Source organism: Halteromyces radiatus (genome assembly GCF_025201355.1).
Source record: "Halteromyces radiatus strain CBS 162.75 chromosome Unknown BX664scaffold_4, whole genome shotgun sequence".
In the NCBI taxonomy this organism is placed as follows: Eukaryota; Fungi; Mucoromycota; class Mucoromycetes; order Mucorales; family Cunninghamellaceae; genus Halteromyces; species Halteromyces radiatus.
In genome coordinates, this window is record NW_026251690.1 from 1163715 (window position 1) to 1185494 (window position 21780).

Here is a 21780-nt window from a genome sequence, read left to right on the forward strand (position 1 = left end):
TTTTTCCATGAGATATATAGTCTATCTTTTTTTTTTTGAATAAAGTTGAATGTATCTTTGAATCAAATTTCTTCAATGATTGTTGCCGATGATGAAAAGGTGAATAGGATCAATACACCACCACCTGTCATTCACCACCGTCAACCTATTCGTTCATCATTAAGATTATCTAACACCAAACATAGTGTTCAAAGCGATGTTTCCAAACCAATAGCGCCTCATTTACGATCTTGTGGAAGATCCGATATCGTGCGTCAACGGGTTGGTTTCTTGGGTTGGACGATAGCTCGATGGATCTTACTATTAACGAATACAATGGTAAAAATGCAAATGTCACTTCATCAGCATGATTTTCTTATCCATTCTTCTTTTTTTTCTCTCTCTGTATGTAGTTACTTGTTTATGGATGTATCTTTCTTGTTGCCACCTGTGCTACATATGGTCTTGGTAAGGCAAAATGTGGATGTAGATGAACTAGAGAACCTAATGATTTTTTTTTTGATAAGCCTATGAACGAGCAATTATTATCGTGATAGCAAATAAGGAGATCTTAGCTGGTAAATCTTAACCAAAAAAAAAAAAAAAAAATAGATTGACTCATATACATGCTCACTTTTTTTTTATTCTTATAGTGAGCTTTACGGCATCACTATTTTGTTTCTTAACATCAATTGTAGGGTATATAGGGATTGTGAATAAAAATCGACGGTATTTGGGGTATTATGCATTGTTCCTTTGGGTATGTTTTGCTCTGATTATCACCGTAGGATACCTTGGGTTTAAACATCGTACATGGAATCTCAAGGCTCAATTAGGTGTACGTTGGCGACATGATTATACTCCCAAACAACGAGAATTACTCCAAGACAATGTAAGTTCCAATAATAATAATAATAATAATAGAAAGATACTCAAATTGATTTTTTTTTGGAATAGTTACATTGTTGTGGATTTGAAAACCCTTCAGATCATGCTGCTTATTTTTTAAGATGTTGGGCACAATCTTTATTGCCAGGTTGTCAACATAAATTTTATTTATTTGAAAATGCTTTCTTATTGAATACATACACCATTGCTTTTGCTATTCTCCCTATTCACGTGGCCGTCATACTTGCATCCATCCTATGCTCTAATCATGTCGATGTCGTATTTGGTACAAGATCACGACCTCCTATTCCATATCTGGGCGAATTCAAGGATTGGAGAGAATGGGAACAAGCTATGCATAAACAGAAATAACAACAATAATAATAAAAAAAGGAAATAGTAAAAGAGTCTTTTTGTTTTGTTATGAAATGATTTTATTAAAATATCATTCTATCAATACCAAACATTTAAAAGACATGATGATGAAAAAGAAAGCAGATTTATTTTTCATATTTTATCATATATATATGTATAAAAAAAAAAGAAGAAAAGAGAATCATGTATAAAATAGAATATATATGTGTGTATATGTGTTTGATTTTCTTCTAAAGGGGGGGGGGAGGAAAAAAAGACGTATTAAATGTACACAAAAAAAAAAAAAGAAAAAAGAAAAAGGTGTGACGGAGACGGCATAAAAAGGGAATAATAAAAGTAAGTGAATAACAAGGATACATGTACATAAAACAAATATATATATAATAGATAAATAAATAAAAAGAGAAATATAAATGAAACAAAAAGAGATCAATGGGCACCATCCAGTATCTCCATCCAAGCATCAGGAATTGTAGGTACCAAACCATCATCATCATCACCACCAGTTGTCTTGTTCCCTTCAGTTGTTGTAGAAAAGCCATACCAATCAGATGCATATCCCAAATTCATATGTGCCATAGGTGGAACCTTAAATGGTAACAAGAATTTGGTATCTTTTGTTTCATACATATCGTTGACATCTTCTTCATGTTGAATTTGATCATCACTATCATCAAGATCCTCATCGTCTTGTTTCTTTTGTTGATTATCATTCTGACATGTTGAAGTCGTAGAATCACTGATTGCTGTAGTAGATAATGTTTGTTGAGGCATAGGTGGTTCAGAATGAGATGCAACAAGTCCAGCTCCAGACATAAAATTACCCAAGATTTGATACATGCTTTCAGGTCTTGATGATGATTTCGATCGACGTAATGCGGTACCACCAGTCTTACATATAGAGAAATCACTACTGCTTCGAACCATCGATGTTGTTATCGTCTTTTCTTGATATTCTTGTTGAGGTGATAATGGTCGCTCGTCATCCAAGGAGCAGGATTGTCTAGCTTGACGATATTTGACCATATCACCTGCCAATTGTACTACATATTGTTCAATGTCTTCCGGAATTCGACGTTCTCCAACTTCGTAACGATATTTGACAATGCATCGTTTGACTTGAAGAGCATTCAATGTATCACAAGTAGCCATGGTATCCATCAGACTAGCGACATCTTTCAACTGAGACAGACATTGTAATAATTGTAAAACTTGAATAGTGGGAACCAAATAACTGAGAAGTCTTGTAGGAAGATGTTGTTGACGAATCCAATCTTCTATATAGGATAAGTTCATACGAATCTGAAGTGCTTTAGATCGACAAAGGAGTTTCTTATTGGTAAGTAAATGATTGAAGAGATCACAAGAGATAAAATGAAGAAATTGTGCCAAAGCCTGAATAATGATGGTAGGATGGACACGATTAACTTGCATGGTCTGAAGAGCTGAGGAAAGAATTGCAATCACAGTTCTTGGAGTTGCGGCAATTGCCCCTCTATCTGCTGAGTATACTGTTGTTGTAGTTGCCATAGCTGTGAGTGCTGATTGTTGACTGTTGTTGTTACTATTACTTCGTCGAAAGAATCGTTGCCAATCATCCACAAAATTGACATCCTCCATACCAGGAATTGTACCATAACCAAGCATTCCGGGTTCAAGTAATTGTGATAACCGATGTTGAACGTCATGAACCATCAGTGTATATGTTTCCGAAATATATTCAGATAGTTGTAATTGGTAAGTGGCTGTAGCTCCAACCAAACCATGATCCTTTTTGAGATAATATAAGAGTTGAGTAAAGTTAGTCATCCAATAAGTCAGTATGTTGATGTCTTTTGTATTCGCCTATAAATATAATAAAATAAAAAGATATTGGTCAAAAAAAAAAAATAACATATTATTATTATTTTAATTACGTTGATGATACGATTGATTCTTTCCAAAGAGCCTTGTAACACTTCATCCAAAACTTCACTTGTACAAAAATAATGAGCAAATCGAGCCACCAAGAAAATGATATTTGCCGGAGTCCACACAGCCACATTAGTAGTAGTAGTAATGTCATCATCATCTTCATTTTTTAAAGTAGGAGGTACTTGAGCATGATGAACTATGGTATCCAATAATGTTGTCAAATTTTCTTGATTGAATACAAACATTTGATCAGGTAAACACTTGTCCCAACAAAATTTATTTTCTGGTGTATCATCATCTTCTTCTTCATAGCCATCCAAATGGTCATCCAAGTTGTCATCATGATCGTGATGTTCGTTTTGTAGCATACGTAAAGTGGCATCCAATAAATTTTGTCTTCGATCTGCCTCATCAGCCATAAAAGAATCATAGCCTTCTAGAGTTGAATGATAATAAAAATCTTGATCACCATCCAAAATCATAGAAGAAGTTGAAGATTGAATACGACCCATTGCAATACTAGAAGTGGTGGAAGAAAGACTATCGCGAGGATTGTAAGTATTATTGCTGTTTGTGTTACTAAGAATAATATCGGCCATTTTGTGATTCTTTTCAGTGTTGACAAAATCCATAACAGTTCTTCCTTTGGCAGATTTAGTATTAGATGAAGCTCCATGATCCAATAATAACTTGACAATATGTTCATGATTATTATTTGTTGCCCACATTAATGCTGACCAACCAACTAAATAAATAAATAAATAAATAAAAAGAGAATTAAAACCCAATATTATATATATATACGTATATATACTTACATGAGTCTTGCATGTTTGTATCTGCATTGGCATCTAATAAAGCTTGTACAATTTCCAGTTTACCAAAACAAGAAGCACAAATGAGAGGAGTGGTACCATCTTCATCCTTGACATTGATATCAATATATTGTCTATATTTTACTTGATTCAGGAACATGGTCAATTTTTCCAAGTCTCCACTAGAAGCTGCTCTTGAAAAAAGTTTATTCATTTTGATTCTTTTAGTAGATTCGTCAATATTGGGTTGGTCGACAATACGTTCGTCATCAAATAAAGTAATAGCAGAAGTAGTAGAAGAAGCAGATTCGTCATCATCGTCCAAAGAAGCAATAGAATCACTAACCAAGTGTTGAGAACCCAAGATCTCGGATAGTTCTTTATAGTTTTGTTCCATATGTTGAGTTATTTGATCATAAGTCATATTTTCATAAACTTGTTTTTGTTGTTCAAGAGACTTGATATCATTGTTATGAATTGTATCATCAACAGTCATATTTTGATAAAACGTTAATATATTGAAAAACGGGGAATAAAAAATAAATAAAATAAAAATAAGGTATATAAATATGAATAAATATAAAATAGATAAGGTATATATAAGTCAAAAGGAAATAAGAATAATAATAATAATAATAATAAGAAAAAAAGAGAGAAGTAAAGAAGAAAGAGAAATGCCAAAAAGGTAAACAACCAACAAACTTTACTATCGGATTGGAAATTTTCTCATTGCAACACAAATCCCCAAATGGAGTTCCAATCTTTTTTTTCTTTTTTCTTTTGTTTCTTATTGAACTGGGGCCACTTGTCAAAATCATTGTTATTGACATTTTCTTTACTTTCTCCTATATATAAAAAAAAAACATAACCCGATTGGGTTTTATGCCCGTGAACTCGTGCTTTATTTATTTTCTACATTCACATCATTTGACTCATTTGATCGCCATCAACTATTCTCACCCCCCTTAAATATACCTTATTTTTGAAGGACCGCATCTCATCATCCAATCAAAAAGTGAGATGTTTACTTTTCAAGATAAACTTCTCATTATATTTTTCTTTTCTTCTTCTTCTTCTCTTTGTTTTTTTTCCATCATAGACAACTTGTTTTCAAAATAGACTTGTTATAACTTCTATCATCAATAACTGTAGTTTCCGGAAGTACTTGGATAGCATTCATCATGCCTTTTTTTGCCCCGCTGGTGCACAAGGTCCCATTCAAAAAAGCTTATTCGTTTCTTACATAAGACAATGCCGACAAGACTTGTTATTTTGTTAAAGAAGGATGGTATCATGCGAAAGTGTAGTGAATAAGGTGGTTATCATCCATTAACGCGAATGGTTGAATGTCTAGAAGCAAGGAGCAGTTTACTTCACCAAGTTTGGATATATCGTGAAGGGTATGTATCTGATACAATAGGACAACAATATCACTAACAGTTGTTACCCTCTTTTTTCTTTACTTAAGCTCTATGTTTGGTTTACCCCCCCCCCCCCCATCACTAAGTCTGCTTACCAAAAATGGCCCGCTAGAAACTCTGTATTCAAAACTCTGGACTAATTGATGCTCAACTTGCTTCAAACAAAGAAAGAAAGACGTCTTATGTATTTACAAAACTGTAAGAAATAAACCAAAATTGAAATAGTCGTCAGTGTTTCTCATTGTTTCCTTTTTTTTTTTTTTTATCAAAAAATCATCATATTGGATCAACCCTGATATTGAATCTCAACATCCTCTTGCAAAATTCATACCTTCTATCCTTACTCTGTTTTTTTTTTATCAATCATTTCATTACCATTGGTATCCAAAGCAAGGGATTCGTTACCAAGCTAGATTATTTAAATAAATAAAGATATTTCCTTTTCTGACATTATTTTATGTTATTGGCTAAATTTGAAGGTCAGTTTTTGGAAGCTATCATGTTGAGAACATTCTTTTTCACTCTCTCTTTTTTTTTTTTTCTCTCTCTCTCTCTCTCCTTCTTGCTGTTCAGGTGTGTTGTTTTCTTATTCTTCTTTCAAAATAAAATGGATTCTATTACCGTAAGTAGAAAGGGATATTTTCTTATTTCATGGTCATGATGTAAACATACTTATCCTCCTTTTTTTTTTTTTCTTTTGATGGTGATGGCAAGGTATTGTACTTTGCAGGCATAGCAGACATTACTCAACTGGGATCAGAAACTGTTTCTCTAACAACTTTACGCTCAACAACAGCAACTGACGTTATTCACGTATCTGATGTGGTAGATATGTTAATCAAGAAATATGGTAATGATTTTGAAAAAGTGGCCAACACGTGTATGTTTGCAGTGGATATGGATTATGTACCTCGATCTCATCCTTTGAAACCTGGACAAGAAATGGCATTGATACCTCCTGTCAGTGGCGGTTGATATTTTTGAACAAGATATATATTTTGTATTTGTAGTTTAGAATAGTATAGTTGTATACATAAAAAAAAATTAGGATTTGTAGATACTTCTTCTTGTTGTGATAATTGAAACACACGTAATAAAATAAAAAAAAACCATTTTATTGATATAAGAGTTGGGAGAGAGTCTATATGAATAATAATATCAAGTATTCAATGAATCAGGTAAATTCAAAATATGGCCCATCTTTTTGACTTTGACGGCTAAATAACGATCCAGTTCCTTTTTGGGTAAATCAAAGACAGAAGAAGTTGACATACCTAAAGCAGGAGAAGAAGAAGGTGTACGATCTAATAAAAGAGGAGATGCATGAGGTTGTAATATATGAAGATGATTATTGTTGTCATTTGAAGTAGTAGAAGAAGGAGTTGCTGACCAAGACCTAGGAATCATTTCATGCCGTTCTAAAACTTGAATATCGCCATAAGATTCTAATTGTTTGATTTTGTCGGGATTGTTGGTCAATAAATGAACTTGAGAGATTTGAAGATCCTTTAAAATAGCATTAGCAATACCATATGTTCGTCCATCAGCTGGATGATTCAGTAATACATTGGCTGCTACTGTATCATGTCCTAAATCTTGTAAATTATATGCCCTATACACATAAATAAATGAGTCATCATTCATAAAAAAAAAAAAGATAAAGAAAACTTACTTTAGCTTTTCTAATAATCCAATACCACGACCTTCTTGACGTAAATAAACAATGACACCGCGACCAGCTAATTGCATTTGTCGCATAGCTTCATCCAATTGTTCACCACAATCACAACGTCCAGAATGAACAGTTTCACCAGTGAAACATTCTGAATGTATTCTAACCAAAGGAATCTTACTTGATTGTTCGTTCTCATGTCGTTGTTCCCATTGTTGTTTCGCCTTTTGTTGTTGTTGTTCCAAAAACACCATTTGATCCGGGGTTAATTTGCTAATAATATCCATATCGTTTGCTGCCACTATTTCCTCTAGTCGTCCATAATACGCACCACGTACTACTCTATTCAGAATTGTTTCATTGGCCCATGCATCATCTAATGACCTTGAACGTAAATCCCCATAAACAATAGCTAGGTGTTCTTTGGTATCTTGATTATTCTTGTATAAATGTAAATACATTTCACCACCTTCATTGGTAGGAATTCTTGCTCGTACTTGACATTGAATTCGAATATTTTTGTCTCTTTTGGAATGATGTGTAGGTGAGGACGTTACACTACTACTTGGTTGGCAACTAGGTGTGACAGCACTAGGTTGGTGTACTTGTTGTTTCAAAAATTCGATATATTCTTGATATGAAGTAGGTCCTTCCATAGTAGGTGCTCTATCATGAACAACATTCATACCAAATAATGTAAATGCTGTAGCCATGATATGTTACGTTCAATATAAAAAGAAAAAAAGTAATTGTAGGTTAAAAAAAAAAAAAAGAAAAAAAAGAAAAAGTCTGACTAACGAAAAAAAGAAAATAAATAGACAAAGAAAGAAAAATTCCCCTCCACTCCGTCCCGAGCTTCAATCTCGACTTGTTCCCTCCCCACACAACACACACTTTTGACTCATTGATCAGTCAGCCGTCTGGGTATGAATATGACAAATATCAAACAAAAATGGTTCCTTACAGTGATGTGACTCCGAGTTGCATGAATGGCTTATGACAAGGAACAAAAAGATATACTTTTTTTATTATTCAAATCCCATAGAATGACATTTCTTAATTCGAATATATTTTTTCAATAGTTAGTTTAAGATATATTACTTAATCATAGTTGATATATTTAACAAATCACCTTAATTTGAATCGCTGTTGATACTGTTTTTTATTTTATTTTGAATAGATGATTCTAACTGACAATGGAAAAGTAATATTGAATAATGATATTCATTCAGTAATGAATGATGATGTTCAATTATTTTATATATTTTTTAATTTACATTTTACATGTGGCTGACATACTGAGAGTACTTGGCTGACTCAGGTGTGTGTGGTCTTTGCATTTGCCACGTATTTGAAACTCAGTATGGTTTTTGCGAAGCAGGCATTGGAGTAAAAGAAAAAAAAATCATTCCACCTTTCCGTTTCCTTTCTTTCTTCTCTTTCTTTCTTTTTTTTCTTTTTTATTTTTTCTTAGTTTATTTGAAATTGTCAGTAAAGAAATTATGTTTTCTTTAAGTAGAAACTACTTTAATGTAGTTTTCTTGATCTTTGTCATTATACTTCTTCTTTTCTTCAACAGTCTCAATTTTGTCGTCAGTACAATCTCTCAACTGTCACCCTTGTCTTCTTCAGATGAAAGTCAACAATTTGTACAAGAAGTTTTATTACCAGAGGACCAGAATTATTGCAAGGTAATATATAATATCTTTGACTAAGATTTTTTTCAACCATGGATTGATGTCCTTTTTATTTACTATTTAGCCAAATGGACTCATCAAAGATACCTGTTGTGATTACCAAAGTGTTGAAAGTATACAAGGTGATATGTTTCCCAAAGTTGAGGCATTAGTAAAAAGCAAGTTTTTCAAATATTACAAGGTAAGTGTTCAATATAAAGGATTTTTTCAGATCGATTAAATTCACTTTTTTCTTTTTTTGTACTCAGTTAAACTTGTGGCGCGAATGCCCATTTTGGAATGATGATGGCTTATGTATGAATAGAGATTGTTCTGTACAAACCACAGATGAGGTAATGAAAAAGAATAATTAAATTACATTCATATATTTCTCTTTTATTTTTTTTTTTTTTTTCTATTAACACAAACATATATATATATTTTTGAATACCGGAATATCCTTTCTGATAAAATTAGTCATTGTTACCAGAGGAATGGAGACAAGAAGCGTTAGGTGCTATTCAAATGTCACCTAAAGGATCGGTAAGTATATAATCATCTCATATTATAGTATCGTCATTCAATTTTAGTAACTCGATATATTTATGTTTCTTGAATGATTGGATTTAGGCATTTCAACCCTTCAAAGTATGTACATACAAAGATCAAGATTTTTGCGCTGGAGATGATCCAACAGAAGGTATAGAACAAAAAAGAAAAAAAAGAGGTCAATTGAACTGAATTTTTTTTTATTGACATATATATTGTATAGATATGGTATATGTAAACTTACTGGATAATCCTGAAAGATTCACAGGTTATACTGGACCATCAGCGGCCAAGGTGTGGAAAGCGATCTATGAAGAAAACTGTTTTAACATTGTACACAAGATGTCTGAAGGATGTCCTACATGTTCAGCACTTCCTTCAGAAGAATCCTCTTCGAATTTTTCTCCTCTTGATGGGTTGACCAAGGTTCCATCCAGCAAAGCTCAATTGGGTGCATTATTACAAGATTTGGCTGAAGCTCCGGATGATATCGATCATGGCGATGATGGTGAAGTTTGTCTTGAAAAACGGGTATATTATAGATTGATTTCTGGTTTACATTCATCGATTTCTATTCATATCTGTGATGAATATTTCGACCGCACCACTGGCAAATGGGGACCTAATTTGGAATGTTTTGTTCAACGTATTGGTGCACATCCTGAACGGTTAGGCAATATTTATTTCACTTATGCTTTGGTCTTGCGCGCTGTGACTAAATTGGATAGCTATCTTGCTCAATATCCTTTCCAAACGGGCGATCAAATTGAAGATGAACATACCCGGGTAAGCAAAAAAATAGGGACGTCATTTTTATATAGATACTGATTTCTTTTTTTTTGTTTTGATTCCATTTTTTTTTAGGCACTGATTCGTGATTTGATCTCCAGTACAAAGGAATGTCCAGCTACATTTGATGAAACAACCATGTTCAAAGGACCAGATGCAAGGGTAAAGAAAAAGATAATATCAAAAAGGAAAAGAGATTTTTAATAATGTGTTTATTCATCTCATTTTTTTTTATAGTCATTGTATCTAGAATTTAGAGATCACTTCCGAAATGTATCAAGAATCATGGATTGCGTTGGATGTGAAAAATGTCGATTATGGGGTAAGGTACAAACCACTGGCTTGGGTACTGCTTTGAAGGTTTTATTTGCTTATGAAGAAAAAAGTTTACAGTAAGTTTGGAAAAGAAAGAAAAGTAAAAAAAAAAAAAAAAAAAGTATCATTCATTCAATTTTAATATCATGATTATTATTAGTTACAAATCGAATCCCAATCTTTTGAATCACAATGAAATTGTGGCATTATTCAACACATTGAATCGATTATCGGAAAGTTTGGAAGCTATTCAAAAGTTTAGAAAATTATATTACAATCAACTTCACCCTCCAGTCTCCCAAATGCAAAAGGTATCCCCTTAAAAAAAGCTGAGAAGAAAATGTAATTTGACTAATGTTATATTTATATAGGTAATTCAAGCAATCGATGGCATCAAGGTGAAATGGCTTCAATGTGTACGACTTCTGTTGAACAAATGGAAAATGGAATGGCAACTCCCATTACCTTCCTTTTTGTATGATCTAACTGGTCCTTTAGTATAAATAGATTTTGTACTTTTTTTTAAATTATATTATTACATTGACATCCTTCATTACTTATAGCATTAGACATAGCTTTTTTATTTTATTTTATTTTATATACATATCTAATAAACACACTTCTGACGTTCCTCTGGGGCTTTTATCAAAATGGCACGTTTTATTTCGTTGGAAGATGGTATGATTGATTTAACTTTATTCAGACTTTGAATCTTTAGCTGTGATTGAGTAGCATGGGTAAAATGGTATCCATTCTAGCTAATCCTTTCTCTGTAGGACGAATACCACCTAGATTCCATTCAGATCGATTTTCATATGGGATATACGGTTGTATTAGATCATCCTTTGTCTCTTTTGTCCCTTCTTGCGACCTTTCTTGAATAAGAAATCCAGCATCCATACATAATTTCAACGCTTCTTGATTAATCATCTACCAATCATCATTTTTATTAAAAAAAAAAAAGAAAAACTGTTTATATAGGTGACTTTCTTTGTTTCTTCAACTTACATCATCTAGATGACTACCATGAGTGATGGATTCGAATCTTCGATAAGGAATACCCATTTTCGTCCTTAATCCAAATACCACTAATTCTTCCTTTGTTTGTTCATCAGAGATCGGTGTTATGCTTCGTAATCTATATATATAAAAAAAAAGGGATATCATCAGTTTATAGATATATTATCACCAGTATATTGAATTTACCCTTCACCACTTGATTCACATAAATCCATATACTTATCAGGATGAAATTCCTAATGTAGATTTTTCAAAAAAAAAAAAAAAAAAAAAAAAAGATGAGAGATGGTTTTAGAAATAACAACAAGAATTATGATTTTTCTTTTTTTACAGCAAATGTCCTAACACGTTGCAGAGTGGTAGGATCTGTCAATCTTCCATGAGCGCCAGGACCAATACCAAGATAATCCATCCCTTGCCAATATGAAAAATTATGCCGACTAATAGTATGTGGATATCGACTATAATTAGATACTTCATAATGATGAAAGCCATGATCACGAGCAAGCTAATAATAAGTAAATAAAAGAAAATGAATAATTTCAATTGATGATTATCATAATAAATAGATTTGATAGATACCTCAACAGTCATTTCATACATATCAGCGGCTTCATCTTGATTTGGTATAGGTGGTAATTCTCCTTTCATCACTGCTTTATAAATACTACCATATAAATATAAAAATGATGTGAAATGTTATTCCAGTGATCATGATAAATTCTTCTTTTTTTTTAATATATATATATATACTTTACGGTGTACCACGTTCAAGAGAAAGTTGATATAATGATAGATGATTACTCGCCAAATCCAGTCCCAACTATCAGGAAATGAGAATGAGTACATCAGAAATAAAATAAAATCATTCATCTTACCATTAATTCCTTTTTCCAATCATGTAAGGTTTGACCAGGTCGAGCAAAAATCAAATCAAATGTCATATTGTCAAATGATCGTTTTGCCATACCAATGGCTCGTATACTTTCAGTTCCAGAATGATCTCGTCCCATTCTTTGTAGAGCTACATCATCAAAGGATTGAATACCCAAGGATAAACGATTGATACCGATTTTTCGAAATGCTTCCAATTTTTCTAATTCCATTGACTATATATGTATATTTTTTTTTAATATTAATACTTTGAGCAATATCGTATCATTAGCCAAGATATTTTTTTTTTCAGTGCTTCAGAACTTACAGTGGGGTTTGCCTTTTTTTTTAAAAAAGGGAAAATATATATAAAAAAAAACATTATTCATAAAATCATTCATGATCATCCATTGACTTACTTCCATAGTAATTTCAATATTGGTAGGAAGATAACATGTATGATCCAGGGTATCTAATAAATAACTTAAAGTAGAAGGCTTTACATAGGATGAACGATAGAATCAAATATATCAATAGAATATATTTTTGAATTACCTTTGCTAAACCTTGATGATGAAAACAGAATAATAAAAAAAAAAATCAAAGATGAATCCACTGAATTTCCTTTATTATTATTATTATTATTATTACTTGGAGTGCCACCACCAAAATAAATAGAATGAAGTGGACGATGTTTCAATTGATATTGATTCACATAATATTGGATTTCTTTTGCCATGGCTTTTTTCAATCTATCTTCTGGTACTTGGGGTGGTTGAATATATTTATTAAAATTACAATAGGTACATTTGCTTGTCAAAACAAAAAAAAAGTTTAATTAAGATTTATGTTCCGGTGTCCCCACTTTTTTTTTTTTTTTTTTTTTTTATTTGTTCTACCTTTCACAATAGGGCCAATGTAAATAAATAGAAAATGGAACAGAAGACTTGTTGGTACTTATAGATCTACCTATATGTAAAATTTTTTTTCAACTTTTATTAAGAAAGATCAACTTTTCATTTTGAGCTTTTTTTTTTTCATGTTTTATACATTGACTTTTTAAACTGATGGAAATGTAAGATTTGAAAAAAGACATGACAACTCAAAATCTACAAAGAACGAAGAAAAAAAAAAAAGAGAGCAAAAAAGTTTGTGGCTCGTGAATTTTTTTGGGGGAACTCGATTTTGTTATCCTCACCCACCTGCTTAAAAAAAAAAATTAGCCAATAAAAATTTGATGTTCAAGCATAGGGAAGAGGGAAAGAATGCATTCATAAACAAAGAATAAAAACTACTTTGTAAGATGGAATCAATTACATTGAGGTGTAATAAAGTAGTAGGAATAAAAATAAAAGCTTTATTAAATAAAAATATAACTACTACAGATCACTAATTGATATAATATGATTAAAGTTATTACAAAGAACAAAATAAAAATACGGACTTTAAATAACGCGGTACGTACGCCCGATGTGTCTAGAATACCATCGCGAAAAGGACAAGGGATGTTGATGGGTAGAGGTTATAATGATCTTCGTTTTCTGCTGTGATTCTTTGGGTGTCCTTTGTGGTCTTGCTTATTTGGCAGGATTATATGGTGTTCTATGTGTCGTCGTACGTTCGAAGCTTTCGCGAAGAAAACATCTTTTTCACAATATGGACATAATTACTTATAATGCAATATATATGAAAAATAAAAAGAATATGGCAAATGTAACAAAATAAGTATATGATGATTTGATACTTGATTCCAAATATAGATGTCTTGATTATGATCACACTTGACGATGATCAAATAAAATAATATAATAATTTGAATGTAACTTGATAATAAAATAATAAATATAAAACTTAAGATGATTTGATTATACAATCTTTTATTTTATAAAATTGATTTGATCTTTGACAAAGAGGAAAAAACATATGAACTACGAGATGTATTTATACTAAAACTAAGGATTATTCTTAGATGATGATGATTAATCATCATAAGAAACAATGAGAAAATAAAACGGATGAAACTGATAAATGTGATAAAAAACGTAATAACGGATGAAACTGTGTAAGAGGAGTGATTCAGATGAGACCAAAAATATAAAAAAGAAAAGAACGTCTTGGTCAAAAGGGTGAGAAATGGACAAAAGTCAAGGTTTCAATGATGATTTCTTCCTATCACAAAAGAAAAACTATGATATAAAAAAGATTGTGAATAAAAAAATGTGCGGGATGATAAAAAAAAAATTGTCGTAACCCTAGTCATCAATCCATCACCTATTTTGCATGATGGCAAAACTGTCCAAATGCTATGTATTGAAAATAGACATAACTTTATGATTATTTCAGGTATCAAACTAGTTTTTATTTAAATAAAAGATAAAATGTATACTTTTTTTTTTTATTACAGTAAGGGGGTATAACATCTAAAGAGAAATAATAAATAACAAACCATTTTGGACAAGTCTTTTTTTTCGCATTAATTTCCATAAAATACACCTTTAAAGGAACAGAGAGTATGTCGTTGTTGTTTAAAGCTTTGTATTCATACACTTTGTCTTTTTGGTTCAAAGGGCAAGTACACCAAGTGAAGGAATTGGGCTGAAGTGAGTGTCTACCATAAAAGTAAAAGAGAAAAAAAGAAGATGAGATATTACCAAGTAATCACCAGCCATTACTTATTCCATACCGAATTTAATTTCACCATTCATTTTGTAGCTTATCAGTTGTAACTTGTAATGAATTCCTGCTTGGATAGTAATGATAATGAAGTAAAGGTCGATATCGATATTACGACCTACGCCAAAATAAGTTCGGTTGAATCTTCCAAATAACAGATATCTTGAGTTCCACAACATTAGCTTCGTTTGTAAATAAAAGGTACACGTCGTTTACTCTATTGTAATGATAGACATAATAATATTACGGGAAAAAGAAAAAGAAGAATCCTAAAACTTTCTTTTTTTTTAAAAGTCAGGGAAAAAATAAGTCCTTTTCGTCTTCTTTTTCCCGACTTTTTCCTTCTATTTATTTTTATTATTTTTTTGTTCTTGTTCCTGTTTACATTTATTCCTTTCTGGTTGACCATGCCTTCATATGTCACCGATGCCAATTTGAATAGTTATCAATTGGCTTTTTGTGGTGCCGTTGCTGGTGTTGTGTCAAGGTAAACTTTATTTGAAATATATATACATAAAACTTTCTAAGAATCTATTTCCTTCTTTTTTTTTTCTTTTTCTTTAGATTTGTTGTAGCTCCTTTGGATGTAGTCAAGATTCGAATGCAATTACAAAACCATCGTACTGATTTTAGCTTTCGCAATGTTGGTCTTCACTCGGAAACTTCTATCGACAATCATCCTATCAAATATAGTGGTGTTTTACGATCCTTAAAAACTATTTTAAAAGAAGAAGGCATCAAAGTATGAACGAATAAATTAGGAATAACAAATAATTGATTTATTTTATATTTTCTTCTTCAAAAAGGGTTGGTACAAAGGCAATATTCCTGCAGAATATCTATATCTATCCTATAGTGCTATTGAATTTTGGACATATAAGGAATTAGAAAGTTGGATCGATATTGAGGTAACAAAAAAAAAAAAAAAAAGGAAAAGGTCATATTCAAAAATGACTTGATCAGATGTGTTAAGTAAAATGATTTTTTTTTTTAGGACAAGGAACAAAAGATGCCTAGAGTGATGAAAACATTTGTTAGTGGTATGGTAGCCGGTAGTGTAGCGACAACAGCGACATATCCCTTTGATTTATTACGAACAAGATTTGCAGTACAAGGAAGAACAAGACTTTATACAGGCGTATTTCAAGCTATGCGAAGTATTTATGCAATGGAAGGTATTCAAGGTTTTTATCCCGGCATTCGACCTGCTCTTATTCAAATTATGCCTTATATGGGTTTACTCTTTGCTACTTATGATGGATTGGCCATGGCATTCAAAAAAATGAGAGTAAGAATAATAATAATAAAAAAAAAGTGAGGGAATGATTTGGAATTTATAATTTTTATTCTTAGGATGAAGGGTTAGTATCAACACAGTATAAGGCAACACATGATATGTTGAGTGGGGCATTATCAGGGATTATTAGCAAGACAGCAGTTTATCCTATTGATGTAGTACGGAAAAGATTACAAGTTCAGGGTCCATACTTGACAAATTATGTGATTCAACCTACCAAATATTCATCGGCTTCTTGGTCTCAATGTATGAAGTTGATTGCAAAACAAGAAGGTTTCAAAAGTCTTTACAAAGGTTTAGTTCCATCTTTGGTCAAGATAGCTCCTGCTAATGCTGTGACCTTTTTAGTATTTGAAGAAACTAAGAAACTTTTGGTGTCTCTGTAGGATTATCTTGGTTATATACACAAATTTATACAACTTTTTTTTATTTATATATCATACTATAGACTTTTTTATTATTACTATTTTTTTTTTTTTTTACTTCGTTTTACTTGTACATAATTTTCATTCTCTGCATAAACTCCAATAAACCAAAAGTTTGCCACCTGTTTATTGCACTTCTGTCAAAGGAAATCTATCGTGCCTATTCTCAGGGGTAAAACTCAAAACATTGTGGTCACTTATCATCTATTTAAATGATTCTATGAACATACAGCGTCATATATGATTTGAAATGAATTATTGTTAATATATATATATATCATTCGATGAATAATAGTAGTTATGATTTGAGCAAACTTTTACGCATTGATCTTTTTTTTTTTTTTTGAATTGATTGAAAACCTTTTGATCCAATAAAAAATTGGAACTTGATTGGCCCCTTTTAGACTATTTCAATGACCGCAGTGTCCTTTTTTTTTTTTGGGCTAAAATATCTTTTTTTTTTCTTGGCTCCGCTTTTTTTTCCCAAACCTTCTTTTTTTCCCTTTTTTTTTTTTCTCTCTCTCTTCTCTTCTCTTTATAATAACCTCAATACTTCATCTATACTACTTTCTTTAGTAGTTAGTTTTGTTTTCGTTTCCTTTTTTTTTTATTATTATATCTTTTGAAATTTTTTTTTTGGCTGGTCCTTTCCATTACCAAGGTTACTTGCTTACTTTAGAAAGTTGACCTCATCTTTATTTTTCGGTTGACGTTTCTTTTCGCCATCATCATATTCTACATCCTCGGTAACTATTCCAAAAAGAAAAAAGTCATACGATATTGGACCTATTCAATGAATTTTGAATTCTTCTTATATATATATATATATTAACTAATATCTTACCTTCTCTTTTTATATATATTCTAGATATTTATATATTATATCAACCCTTATAACAAGACCTTTTATAATATCAAAAAATGGCTGTAAGTTTAAAACAAAACAAAAAAAAAAAAGATGTGACACAAGAAAAAAAAAGGAATGAATGAATGGGAGTAGGCTTAGCATTTCATTGGTTATTAATATGACTATTTATTGAATAGGATCAAGACAAAAAGATACAAGAATTGACGGCACGTATTGAACAAAACAAAAAGATGCGTGACAAGGCGATTCAACTTCGAGGACTTTTACGTGATCGAAATGGAATTTCTCAATGTGAAACTGAAATTAAGGAATATCAAAAATATATTGATTATTTTTCAGAAGAACTACATAAATTACAAGCAAAATCAGCTCATCGACAAAGTACAGATGATTCAACCATTACTCCTACTACTGAACCAAACACTCCTCTTACTTCATCAGATCAACAAGCTGCTCCACCTCGTACAAGTAGTATGGCTTCTTCTACTACTACTAATTCATCATCTCAACTTGTTAGTCCTACAAATACTTTGACAAATACAACAAACGACAATAATCCTTCTGTACCAAGGAAAAGATATACTAATCTCGGTAAGAAGATTTCTTTTTTTTTTTTCTTGTTCCTATTTTTAACCTATATATATATTCTATATATATTTAATTAAATAGATCTTTTGACCACCGCCACTCCTTACAATAAACCCAAGGTGTCTCTCAAGTTACATGAATTGGAATACAAATTAGATGTGGAAAAACAAATGCTTAGTGCTATCAAGAATATGGCTGAAATCTTTGAAAAAGATCCTTCTGGTGATCGAAAACGTCGTAGTGAAGTTCAAGGTCAATTATATGAATCTATTGAAAAACTCAACTTGTTGAAAAAAGCTTTACGAAAATACAAGGACCTTTATATTGATGAAGGCGATGAAGATGATGATGGTAAAAAAAAATTATATTGACCAAAATAAAACAACTAACCAAAAAAAAAATTCTTTTTTTTTCTTTGTTATTTATATAGAAGTCGAAACACCTCCTTCTGCTCGTCTACCTCCTGGTCTTCGTCGTCCTATCACTGGTAAATTATTGATGGAAATCGTTGAAGCTCGTGAATTGGCTCATGCTCCTACAAGAATGATCAAAAGTCCTAGTACTATTGTTGTCATCAAAATTGATAATAATGTTGTTTTTAGCTCACGTCCTTCTCGTTCTGATCGTTGGTTTGAACAATGTGAAATCAATGTTAACAAGGCATCAGAAGTTGAAGTCTCTTTATATGATCAAGCTTTGGATCGTGCCACTGATCGTGTTAGTCTTCCTATTGGTGTTTTTTGGTTAAAGATCACTGATATTGCTGAAGGTCTTCGTCGTCGTAAAGTTCAACAAGAGAATGGTATTCGTTGGGTTTCTGCTGCTGATCAACAACAATCTACTGGTGGTGGTGATGTTACTTCTTCTGATAATCCAGACAATGATAACAATAATAATAACAAGCCAGATGATCCTTCCTCTATTCCACCCTCTCAGCAACCTATGAAACAAGCTTCTGATGGTATTGAAGCATGGTTTGAAATTGAACCTTTGGGAAAAATTGCTTTGAGATTGAACTTTGGTAAGTTGAAGTGTAACAAAAAAAAAAAAAAAGACATTATACTGATATTATTTTTTTATTTTATTTTTATAGTACGTGAAACTACGGCTGGTCGTCCTATGGATCGTTTGGGTAGAGCTGGTGCTGTGCGTCAACGAAAGGAAGAAGTACATGAAATCAATGGACATCAATTTGTGGAAAAGAAGTTCTACAACATTATGAAATGTGCTTTGTGTGGTGATTTCTTGGTGAAAAGTGGTTATCAATGTGAGGATTGTGAATATACTTGTCATCCTGATTGTTACGGAAAGGTCGTGACCAAATGTATTTCCAAATCAACATCTGAAAATGTAAGAAAAAAAGAAAAAGAAAAAAGTCATTAGAAACTAATTTATTATTATTAAGGATTCGGATGAAGACAAACTCAATCATCGTATTCCTCATCGATTTGAACCCATTACAAATATTGGTGGTAATTGGTGTTGTCATTGTGGTTATATGCTTCCTCTTGGTTCCCGAAATGCAAGAAAGTGTTCAGGTAAAATAATAATAATAATAAAAAGAGTCAAGTAAAAATAGATTAAATATCTTTTTTTTTTCTTTGATTCTGTAGAATGTGGTATCACCTGTCACGCCAAATGTGCTCATCTTGTTCCTGACTTTTGTGGTCTTTCAATGAAGATGGCAAATCAAATGTTGGCCGAAATCAAAGCAGCCAAACGAAAAACATTGGAAACAAATACAAGCTCCAAACCCAAGCCAAAACCTGAACAAGGATCTCCGTCAACAGCTCATGATTTGTCTCCTCAATTGTCACAAATGCAAATCTCTCCTCAACCTTTGCCACCAAAGACACCACCTGCTTTGCATCATCCTTCTCCTGTTCAACCAACTACAGGTCAATCTCCTACCATGAGTCCTAGTCCTCAACAACCTCGTCCTGTGATGCCTGGTCCTCCTCCTATGGTCCCTATGCATGGTGCTGGCCATCCTCCTCCTCCTCATCCTCAACAACAACAACAAGCTGGTTATCCCTTCCCTCAACCTCAATATGATCCTAGATATCAACAACGTCCTCCTCAATTTGATCCAAGATATTATCCTCAACAACAACAACAACAACAACAACATATAGATCCTAGATATCCTCCTATGCAACAACAACCACCTTATGGTCAACCTATTCCTTCTTATAATACGCAACCAATACCCAATCCTGCTATGCGTCCACCTGCTCCTCATCATCATCAACAACAACAACAACAGCATCCTCAATCTCCTGTTGGTGGTGTTCCACCTCCTGCTGCTGCTGCTGGACATCTTCAACAACGACCTCCTCCTACAACAACACCTGCAAAACCTATGGTATCTCCTGGTGGTGGTGCTCCTGCTCCTCCTCGTAAAGTGGGATTGGAAAGTTTCAACTTTTTGGCAGTGTTGGGTAAGGGTAATTTCGGTAAAGTTATGTTGGCGGAAGAAAAGGCAAATACATCCAATCTCTATGCTATCAAGGTGTTGAAAAAACGATTCATTATTGACAATGATGAAATTGAAAGGTAAAAATAAAATAATAATTTTATAAAATGAAGACTAATTCCTTTTATTATAGTGTACGATCGGAAAAACGGGTATTCCAAGCTGCCAATCGTGAACGTCATCCTTTCTTGATTGGACTTCATTCTAGTTTCCAAACTGAATCTCGTGTATACTTTGTCATGGAATATGTTAGTGGTGGTGATTTGATGTGGCATATTCAAAGAGAACCTTTTTCAGAACGTCGTGCAAAGTAAGTATTATATATTTATTTATAGTGTTCATTGATTTTTTTTTTTTTTTTTTGGTTTAGATTCTATGCATGTGAAGTTTTATTAGCATTAGAATATTTCCATAGTCAAAATATTATCTATCGGGATCTCAAATTGGACAATATTATGCTTGGGTTAGATGGTCATATCAAGATTGCTGATTATGGGTTGTGTAAGGAAAATATGGGTTATGGACAAGTGACAGGCACATTCTGTGGTACTCCAGAATTCATGGCACCAGAAATCCTTTTGGAACAAAGATATGGACGTGCTGTAGATTGGTGGGCATATGGTGTATTGATCTATGAAATGTTATTGGGCCAATCTCCTTTCCGTGGTGAAGATGAAGATGAAATATTTGATGCCATCCTGGAAGACGAAATCTTATATCCTATCAACATGTCACGTGATTCAGTAGGTATCTGTCAACGGTTATTGACACGAGATCCTGAACGACGTTTAGGTTCGGGTCCAAATGATGCTGGTGATATCAAGGGACATCCTTTCTTCCGTGGTGTCAACTGGGATGATATGCTTGCCAAACGTGTTCCTCCTCCTTTCTATCCTACCATTACGGATCGTTTGGATACTTCCAACTTTGATGAAGAATTTACTCGTGAACGTGTCGCTCTCACTCCAATTGATGTCAATATGACCCGTGTGGAACAACAAGAATTCCAAGCCTTCTCTTATGTTGCTGATTGGGCATCTCAAGGCCGATGGTAAATCAATCAAGGTTCTAGTCAATTTTTTTTTCTTTGGTTTTTTTTTTTTTTTCTTACTCTATAGTTTATCACTTTTTTTTTCCCCTATTTATTCTTTTTTTTTTTTTCTCTAT

At 32.5% G+C, this 21780-nt stretch overlaps 8 protein-coding genes across 8 annotated transcripts; 5 read left to right on the plus strand and 3 right to left on the minus strand.

Moving 5' to 3' along the window:
- Positions 1–75: 75 nt before the first annotated feature.
- BX664DRAFT_314343 (Tetraspanin family-domain-containing protein) lies at positions 76–1239 on the plus strand (the record flags this gene model as incomplete). The annotated part of the gene is made up of 5 exons (XM_051542661.1): positions 76–318; positions 393–447; positions 507–557; positions 633–871; positions 937–1239. 5 exons carry the CDS (start codon positions 76–78, stop codon positions 1237–1239), a joined length of 891 nt encoding a protein of 296 aa, XP_051399952.1.
- Positions 1240–1513: 274 nt separating this feature from the next.
- BX664DRAFT_385654 (uncharacterized protein) lies at positions 1514–4621 on the minus strand. Its single transcript, XM_051549266.1, has 3 exons — positions 3975–4621; positions 3159–3901; positions 1514–3087 (listed from the first exon to the last, which is right to left on the minus strand). Exons 1-3 carry the CDS (start codon positions 4465–4467, stop codon positions 1672–1674), a joined length of 2652 nt encoding a protein of 883 aa, XP_051399953.1. The 5' UTR covers positions 4468–4621; the 3' UTR covers positions 1514–1671.
- A 1300-nt stretch (positions 4622–5921) lies between these two features.
- Positions 5922–6502, plus strand: BX664DRAFT_332198 (putative molybdopterin converting factor, small subunit). Its single transcript, XM_051545279.1, has 2 exons — positions 5922–6014; positions 6107–6502. Exons 1-2 carry the CDS (start codon positions 6000–6002, stop codon positions 6365–6367), a joined length of 276 nt encoding a protein of 91 aa, XP_051399954.1. The 5' UTR covers positions 5922–5999; the 3' UTR covers positions 6368–6502.
- BX664DRAFT_385656 (GTP cyclohydrolase II-domain-containing protein) lies at positions 6503–7831 on the minus strand. The gene is made up of 2 exons (XM_051549267.1): positions 7065–7831; positions 6503–7004 (listed from the first exon to the last, which is right to left on the minus strand). The coding sequence occupies exons 1-2, from the start codon at positions 7775–7777 to the stop codon at positions 6551–6553; spliced, it is 1167 nt and encodes a 388-aa protein (XP_051399955.1). The 5' UTR covers positions 7778–7831; the 3' UTR covers positions 6503–6550.
- Positions 7832–8508: 677 nt separating this feature from the next.
- On the plus strand, positions 8509–11068 carry BX664DRAFT_332200 (endoplasmic reticulum Oxidoreductin 1-domain-containing protein). Its single transcript, XM_051545280.1, has 9 exons — positions 8509–8755; positions 8826–8942; positions 9010–9093; positions 9218–9283; positions 9371–9440; positions 9513–10075; positions 10154–10240; positions 10316–10470; positions 10554–11068. Exons 1-9 carry the CDS (start codon positions 8567–8569, stop codon positions 10714–10716), a joined length of 1494 nt encoding a protein of 497 aa, XP_051399956.1. The 5' UTR covers positions 8509–8566; the 3' UTR covers positions 10717–11068.
- A 39-nt stretch (positions 11069–11107) lies between these two features.
- On the minus strand, positions 11108–13418 carry BX664DRAFT_385658 (coproporphyrinogen III oxidase; the record flags this gene model as incomplete). The annotated part of the gene is made up of 13 exons (XM_051549268.1): positions 13337–13418; positions 13186–13255; positions 12938–13098; positions 12842–12852; positions 12706–12783; positions 12615–12626; positions 12292–12522; positions 12172–12236; positions 11996–12080; positions 11745–11921; positions 11600–11649; positions 11402–11531; positions 11108–11323 (listed from the first exon to the last, which is right to left on the minus strand). Exons 1-13 carry the CDS (start codon positions 13380–13382, stop codon positions 11108–11110), a joined length of 1332 nt encoding a protein of 443 aa, XP_051399957.1. The 5' UTR covers positions 13383–13418.
- Positions 13419–15301: 1883 nt separating this feature from the next.
- BX664DRAFT_296623 (mitochondrial carrier domain-containing protein) lies at positions 15302–16737 on the plus strand. The gene is made up of 5 exons (XM_051542210.1): positions 15302–15446; positions 15524–15701; positions 15766–15867; positions 15954–16247; positions 16313–16737. The coding sequence occupies exons 1-5, from the start codon at positions 15367–15369 to the stop codon at positions 16640–16642; spliced, it is 984 nt and encodes a 327-aa protein (XP_051399958.1). The 5' UTR covers positions 15302–15366; the 3' UTR covers positions 16643–16737.
- Positions 16738–17184: 447 nt separating this feature from the next.
- On the plus strand, positions 17185–21668 carry BX664DRAFT_296626 (uncharacterized protein; the record flags this gene model as incomplete). Its single annotated transcript, XM_051542211.1, has 10 exons — positions 17185–17427; positions 17550–17608; positions 17726–18140; positions 18219–18488; positions 18568–19158; positions 19231–19487; positions 19543–19675; positions 19751–20693; positions 20747–20923; positions 20984–21668. The coding sequence occupies exons 2-10, from the start codon at positions 17603–17605 to the stop codon at positions 21666–21668; spliced, it is 3477 nt and encodes a 1158-aa protein (XP_051399959.1). The 5' UTR covers positions 17185–17427; positions 17550–17602.
- Positions 21669–21780: the final 112 nt, after the last annotated feature.

Bases quoted from the DNA above. Each gene is read 5' to 3' on its own strand.
- BX664DRAFT_385654 (XM_051549266.1), bottom strand. From the start codon at position 4,467: ATGACTGTTGATGATACAATTCATAACAATGATATCAAGTCTCTTGAA. The intron at 3,902-3,974 runs GTAAGTATATAT...TTATTTATTTAG, and splicing joins TACAAACATGCAAGACTCAT to TTGGTTGGTCAGCATTAATG. The intron at 3,088-3,158 runs GTAATTAAAATA...TTATATTTATAG, and splicing joins GAATCAATCGTATCATCAAC to GCGAATACAAAAGACATCAA.
- BX664DRAFT_385656 (XM_051549267.1), bottom strand. From the start codon at position 7,777: ATGGCTACAGCATTTACATTATTTGGTATGAATGTTGTTCATGATAGA. The intron at 7,005-7,064 runs GTAAGTTTTCTT...TTATGTGTATAG, and splicing joins GGATTATTAGAAAAGCTAAA to GGCATATAATTTACAAGATT.
- BX664DRAFT_332200 (XM_051545280.1), top strand. From the start codon at position 8,567: ATGTTTTCTTTAAGTAGAAACTACTTTAATGTAGTTTTCTTGATCTTT. The intron at 10,076-10,153 runs GTAAGCAAAAAA...ATTTTTTTTTAG, and splicing joins TTGAAGATGAACATACCCGG to GCACTGATTCGTGATTTGAT. The intron at 10,241-10,315 runs GTAAAGAAAAAG...TTTTTTTTATAG, and splicing joins TCAAAGGACCAGATGCAAGG to TCATTGTATCTAGAATTTAG.
- BX664DRAFT_296623 (XM_051542210.1), top strand. From the start codon at position 15,367: ATGCCTTCATATGTCACCGATGCCAATTTGAATAGTTATCAATTGGCT. The intron at 15,447-15,523 runs GTAAACTTTATT...CTTTTTCTTTAG, and splicing joins GTTGCTGGTGTTGTGTCAAG to ATTTGTTGTAGCTCCTTTGG. The intron at 16,248-16,312 runs GTAAGAATAATA...TTTTATTCTTAG, and splicing joins TGGCATTCAAAAAAATGAGA to GATGAAGGGTTAGTATCAAC.